Consider the following 7,384-nt stretch of genomic DNA (forward strand, 5'->3'; position numbering starts at 1 on the left):
CCTGTCTCATCTCTGCTCACCAAGCCGACATTCAGTTAAAAGAACCCAGGGTTAATTTACAGTATAAGTGGAAGATCCAAGAGAATATCTTTATCCTTTTACGTTTCTGGTGCGATCTGATTGGCCACTGACGTTTCTGTGACATATGCGCCCAATCGTGTGACGCGGCCATTTCCGCCTCGAACAGCAGCAAACTACCTAACGCCTAGTTTATCACTGGTTAAGCTTAGGCAACTCTTTCGAAGTTGGTTAAGGTATGGAATCAGGGCTGGTGTTCTATTGCCCTGCTCTAAGACAAACTCTAACCTTAACCAACTTCGAAAGAGTGCCTAAGCTTAACCGGTGAAAGAAACGGCGTCACACGATTGGCGCGACCAGAAACGTCAGTGGCCAATCAGAGCGCAGAACGCGGAACTGGAAATCCGTTGGTAAAAGTATTCAGGCAACCCGGTTGCGTCTATGCTTTCTACAACGCAGTTGGGTTTCCGCGTTGCCGTTTTGAGAGCGCGCATGCGCATGAGCCGCACTACGCTCCAGTTAACCTAATTTATACAAATGGAGTATTGATTTCGCCGTAACGAATCATTAAAAATATATATACCGTTAACTGGAATATGTTGTTTCTTTACACATATGTTGGATTATGTAATTGGTTTGTCATGACAAACCAATAGAAAATCGCATCGCAAGCTTCGCAGCTGCGTTGCGGGTCCACGACCCTCCATGCTCCGATCGCCAGCGGGGAGAATATGCTGCCGTGAGCGGCATCGCTGAGTTCTGGTGTCCGCTGGACGAAGCCAGAGACGGTCTTATTATGGGGGTTATGCCGAGAAGCAGCCAGTAACACAACAGAGTGAACACATAGTTGCAATGCATCTGTCAGTCGTACTTAACTATGTGTTCACTGTTGTGTTACTGCTTCGCATCGCGGCTCATTCATTTCAGTTAATGGTTGAAGAAGTGTGTCTTTAGTCGACGGCGAAAGATTGGACGGGTTTCGGCTGTCCTAACTGGGGTGGGTAGTTCGTTCCATCCACCATTGTGGAGCAAGGACTGAGAATAGGCGACTTCTCCTTGATGACCCTCCTGGAGCTCGGATAGGAGTAGGTCTGAGGCGGCCAGAAGATGCAGAGCGGAGGGGTCTTGAGGGTGTGTAGTTAGAGACCATTGATCTCAAACCTTTGTCCATTTGTACGGGTTTTAATTGATTTGTTATCCTTACTTTTTGCCTCGCCTTGTTGTCTTATTGTTATGATTTAATTTTTTTGTGTGTGCTTATTTCTGTATGTACACTCTCGTCTCGACGTGACTGTAAATGAGGGAAACCTCAGTTGTCTTTCGAGTTTGAAATGAAATAAAGAATGACTACTTCTTCCAAGCCGACCACTAGAGTGCGCCAGATATCTGCTCCAATAGTGCTGATGTGCGTTCTCTCCACTTGTATGTGCGGGGCTTGTAAGCGCTGGTCTGAACGGCTGCAGCTGGAAGCATCTCGTTCACCTTTCACACTAGTGAGAAGAGGGAGGAGGGACCAGATTTGAAGAATAACAGAGGGGTTTTATTGTGTCAGCAGCCCCAGGAGATTTCAAACAAGAATAAAACATTTAGAAAGCCAGTAAGTGAAAGCATAGTGGTGCCTTTATTGAATCGAGAGGATATTTTACAAATCATTTTGAAACAGGAAATACTTTTTTTTCTTTGCAAACTACAACTTTGCAGGAACATCAATGTTGAATTACATCTTTCATTAAAAACATCTTCTTCACCCCTGGTCTAGTTTATAAAACATGACATTTTGACACCTTATACTACGCTCTTCACAGAGCGCAGGTGATGTCATCAAGCACACACGAAGAGCGTATCCTCACTTCTCTCACACACTCGCTAAGCGTCCTCCATTCGAAGGATACTATTACAGGAAATCTCACAAACACATTGTTTGTCTTAGAAAGAGCAAAAAAATTACAACGGCACCACTTGTAAACCGTGGTATATGTAACATTTGACATTTCTTGACCAGGGTCTCGATCTAGTACTTTACACATTGAAGACGGTAAAATGGAGGATACAATACCAACAGAACTGTCTCCCCAATCCTTAAGTTCATAAGTCTGCTGGTTTTAAACCAACACCAGTCTAGACCATTATGAGAAGAAAAACAAACTGTTCTGTGCGAAAGCCATTTAGGTGCATCTACCATTTCTACAGTGTTCCCATGAGACATACAACTGATGTGGGACATTATTGTTGTTGTTATTCTTTTGTTTTTACCTGATTGTGTAATCTGGTCCCACATCTCCAAGGTTAACTAACTAGAACCCTGTTACCCTCCACCCCATCTCTCGATTCCTCTCCTCTCACCCCAGATAATCCCTTTTTTTTTAACTGGCGGGAGGAGGGGGGAGGCATCGAGCAATGCGGCGCAAAGGCGACATTTTAGGAATACCATAATCGATCATCCATCCTCTAACACAGACTCAGTGTTAAGACTTAGTGACTTGTAATTCAGTAACAAAACCTGCTTCAATTAAAAAAGACGCATGAGGTTAAAATCTAATCAATTAATACTGAAACTTTAACAACAAATCATCTATAAAAGTTGGAAAACAAAAAAAGGAGAAATATTTGTACAAACATAATACAGACAATGCACTCCCAAAGCAAAACTTGTGAAAATTGGTGTGCAACATTATTATTTTTTTTGTTTAAATCCAGTGAACAGAGCGACATAAGACACCAATAAATAGCCAGTGTTTACACATCTAGGAGCCTCTTTTGTGATATAAACTCCTGCCTTCGCATTATCTCCCCATACATAAGCAGTGGTCTTAAGCCCAACTTCCCTTCAACAAAAACAATATTTAAAAAGCATAAATATAAAAAATCTTCTTTATATTCCATGTCGGGAAAAACAAAAGTACATAAATAAATACAAAATTAATAAAACAGTTCTTGTCGTTAGTATAAAAATTGATAATAAAAAAAAAGTAGAATCTTCAGTCAGGTTTGCCACTTGTCCTTTTATAAAGTTTGTTTGTATATTCATTGTTTTTCCTCTTTCAACAAGTCCTCTGTCCATTCGCCTCATTCGTGTCTCTACTTAAACTGGTCCGGGATGAGATTCATCTGAGAGTGAATACTCGTGGGGGGGCTGGAGATGCCTTCCGACCAATCGGACATATTGGAATGTGGGGACGAGCTGGACCACTGGTCGGGGGAGCCGGGGGAGGGAGTCAGGAAGGGGTGGTCGGGCACCTGGAGCTGGTGATTGGGCGTGTTGTCCATAGGGCCGGAGTAGCTGTGCTGGGAGGGCGGGGTGAGGAACTGCGTGCCGAGGATCTGGGTCTCCTGGGGCATGATGGTGTGGATGGGCATGGAGCGCCCGTTGTTCTGTTGCATGTCCGAGCCGCCCAGCTCACTGCTGAGGAAGCTCTGGTTGAGTGCCTGGCCAGCCGCGACGGAGCTGGAGTTCTGGTGCTGGAGTTGCCTGGAGTGGACCTGCTGCTGCATCATGCGCGACGTGCCCAGGTGGCTGGTCTGCAGGCCCTGGTAGCCCATGATCTGGGACAGGGTGGCGGTGGGGACTCCGTGGAGAGGACCCATCATGCCGTGGGACATGGGTGGGCCCTGGCCAAAGCCTCCCTGCTGGCCGACACCCGGGTGCATCCTGGAGACCCAGTCGCATTGGCCCCTGGACATGGACGCCGAGCCCTGGCTGCCGGGACTGGACACTGGCATGTGGGAGAGGCGGGGAGGGTTGTGGTCGTAAGACATGCGGCTTATGTCCTGGCCCTTACCCATGCCGAGCATGTGGGAGTCTCCGCTGCCCTGCAGGTGGTTGAGAGACATGGGCGGGGACTGCTGGAAGGGCGAGGTCATGGGAGGGGAGGCCACGTCGGACAGGTAGCCGTGGGGGGACTCCAGGGAGTCGACGGGGGACAGGACAGCCGAGGTGTCCAGCAGATTCCCCTTCCCTTCCAGAGACTTCTTCTTCTTCACCCTCATCTCTTTGCCGTCCTTCCCCCCTTTCCCGCCGGAGCTGGGCTTGCGGACCTTCTTGACCGAGGGGGTGGGCTTGAGGCTGCCCAGGTAGCCGTTGGGAGAGCACAGAGGCGGGGAGAGGCTGGAGGTGCTCATGGGGACGCTGTGGAGCCCCGGACTCCTCACCAGGTTGTACTCGTCCAGGAGGCGGACAATGTCGTGGTGCATGCGCTCCTGCGCTATGTCCCTCGGCAGCTGGTCTAGATGGTCCGTGATCTCGCGGTTGGCAAAGTGCTCGAGCAGAACCTTGGCCGTCTCGTAACTGCCCTCGCGGGCCGCCAGGAACAGCGGTGTCTCCTCCTGAAGGAACAAATAGAAAAGAACATGAATGAATACACCAGGGCCCTCATTTATCAATGTTGTGTACGCACATATGTGCGTAACCCGTGCGTACGATAATTTCTAAGCAAAGTGTGGGACTTATCAATTTGAACGTGTGCTTGACTTTGTGCGTATATATACGCACAGCTCTGACCGTGCGTACCTGGCGCCCAGCGGTAGAATATGGAGAGTGCAGACGGACGGAATATGCTTTCATCAGTTTCATGCATTCGTTTCAACGCGGAAATAAGCTTTCGTGCATTAGTTTGACTGACGTGTTTTGTATGACCCCCGTAATTCATTATAGTTAATTGTAAAATAGCGACAGTAGTGTAATTATTGTCAAAACCCTATAAATAGCATTTGGAATAATAGGCCTTTCTTTCTGAATGAATGCAGCATGGTTTATATATAGCGTTATCGGAATATACGGGGTGTACTGACTGCACTCCGCGTAACTCAACTCGTCATTATTTTGCGCATAGATTGCAGAAATATGGGAACGTTTTGATTATATTTAAAAGGCTTTGCCATTGTTAAACGAAATAAGTGGAATTTCGAAGCTGTAAGCAGAATACAAGTCATATGAACACCCACGATATAGTGTTCTTCCCCCTTCCTACTGTATAAGAAAGAATAAAAAAGCATTGCAACAAGAACAGAGGTTATTTGTTGAGTTGTGTATTACAAAACCCTTGCAATAAATGTGTCTTAAATTAATGAAAAGCATACATGCTCTGGATACAGAGCATATATCGTGTGGGTGATATGAGTTGTATTCTGCTTACATAACTTCGAAATTCCACTTATTTCGTTTTACAATGTCAAAGCCTTTTAAATATAAATCAAAACGTTCCCCTATTTCTGCAATCTATGCGCAAAATAATAACGAGTTGAGTTCTAACAAAGAACGTATTACATGCTGGGTAGGCTGATAGAGTAAACTGTAAATAAAATAGCCTATAACATTATAAAGGATATGGGCTATAATAGCAGGGGTTCCCAACTTTATTCCCCAGAGCCCCACGATTCATTGGAGACATAGGAATATGATATGATATAAGGTGTACTAGTCCATCAGCGAGGAGATTTAGCCCACAGCGGATAGCCATTAAATGCCATTTGAGAATATAGGCTATAGTATTAAGGCAAAACGACGGCCTATAGCCTATACATATTATTTAATGTTTTCATAAGCGTAAAGATACAGCTCGATTAACAATCAAGTTAGTTTACTGTGCAGGCTTCGCAGGGCTGTGCCATGTGTTATTATATATGCGCAAGTTACTGTTGCATAATGTAGGCTATGCTATTATATGTAATTCATATAGGCTACCTAATACCGACAACAAAATAGATTGTATGCCTCTACAAATCATATTATACCCGGTAGCCAATCGAACGAAACTAATAAAGGCATTCATATTCCAGCATGGTTATAATGACACACCAACGCCAAACAGTGGTTAACAGTCTTTATTAGTATTTTGAGCTGTCCAGGCAGAATTGCAGCAATGGTCTTAGGGAGTCGTTGATATCTGACATCACCGTGTATAAGTCCACCAGCCTGTCGCGTATTTATCCCATAACACACGCTGTGTCTTCTTGGTTCGACAGCGCGTTGAATTAGTTGGTCAGACCTCTGTGAACAATCTCGCTCTCAGTGAAGTTTCTCAGAGTTCGCTCGGGTTAGTCCATTATTTCACATCCCATCGGGGTGTTTCATGACCATATATGGATAATCATGCACGAGCATTGACGGTAGAACAAAAAGGTATTTATCAACACGGAGTGTACGCACGTGTGATAAATCCAGATTTTTCTGTACGTACACACATTCTAAATTCTGTGCTTAAGAACGGAAATAGAACACCTTCTAAGAATTGTTGATAAATGAGGGCCCTGGTATATATACGCCATGCGTGTTAAGTGTGTAACTTCTCGTACTGCAGCTTCATCACGACGAAGGATGTTTTCACGCACCTTATTGTTCTGCATGTCTTTGTTGGCACCGTTCTTCAACAGGACCATAGAGGCCTCCACGTTGTTTACCGCTGCAGCCCAGTGAAGGGCAGATTTACCTGGAGAGAGAGAGAGAGAGAGAGAGAGAGAGAGAGAGAGAGAGAGAGAGAGAGAGAGAGAGAGAGAGAGAGAGAGAGAGAGAGAGAGAGAGATTATTAGACCAACCCAACACACGCCCGAGCTTGAGGTATTTTCATGGTCCATGAAGATGATAAGGGGGAGATGAGGTGAGCCCTAAACCCCAACCTACCGGAGTCATCGATGGCATTGGCGTCGGCGTGGCAGTTGATAAGCTCCTCCACCATGCCCTCGACAGCCAATCTGGCGGCCAGGATCAGCGGCGTTGTTCCGTCGTGCATTCGGGCGTCAAGATCGGTGGCGCGATTCCGGATCAGGATCTGCATCGAGATTTGTTATAGATTTGTCAGATCATGAGCCTCGCTGTAGAATTCACACACTACCTCCAAATGCATAGCCGACAGAAATAACATCTGCAGGTTCCACTCTTGCACTGATACAAGGCCAGGGGTGTAAAAAGTACCCAGAAATTATACTTAAGTGAAAGTATGGGTACCGTCTCTAAATCGCACTCAAGTAAAAGTCAGAGTATCTGGCTAAAAACACACTTGACTAAAGGTAAAAAACGTTTCTACTTTTAAATGTACTTAAGTACTGGGGCGGCTACGTGGCGTAGTGGGCAAGGCGCTCGCCACAAATGACGGAGACGCTGGGCTTGCCTGTTCGAGTCCAGCGCTCCACATTGCTTTCAGTTTAGCTGGTCGTTCATACTAATACACATTGGCCGTATTAGGGGGTGGGAAACTGATGGGTGGGGATCGGGCGTTGTGGACAGCGACTCCTACAGGTCGGTTGGTGCGCCTGCGCAGTAGAATCAGGAAGTGTCGGGGGCAGCTTGAGCCTCCCACGCGTTACTCCTCGCCACTGAGAGATCGAGCTGCGCAGGTGAAAAGATGCGACTGCTGTTACCTCAAGTACCGGA

At 46.2% G+C, this 7,384-nt stretch overlaps 1 protein-coding gene across 1 annotated transcript in view; it reads right to left on the reverse strand.

The window, feature by feature from the left end:
- Window positions 1-1,626: 1,626 nt before the first annotated feature.
- Window positions 1,627-7,384, reverse strand: part of notch1a (notch receptor 1a) — a gene marked incomplete at its 5' end in the record, with an annotated part of 20,295 nt that continues 14,537 nt past the window's right edge. Inside the window, 3 exons of the mRNA XM_084325002.1 lie at window positions 1,627-4,341; window positions 6,346-6,443; window positions 6,635-6,782. Of these exons, the coding sequence (XP_084181128.1) occupies window positions 3,097-4,341; window positions 6,346-6,443; window positions 6,635-6,782 (1,491 nt within the window). The 3' untranslated portion in view covers window positions 1,627-3,096. The remainder of the gene's footprint in view (window positions 4,342-6,345; window positions 6,444-6,634; window positions 6,783-7,384) is intronic.

Source organism: Notolepis coatsorum, assembly GCF_963971535.1.
Source record: "Notolepis coatsorum genome assembly, chromosome: 11".
Lineage (NCBI taxonomy): Eukaryota > Metazoa > Chordata > Actinopteri > Aulopiformes > Paralepididae > Notolepis > Notolepis coatsorum.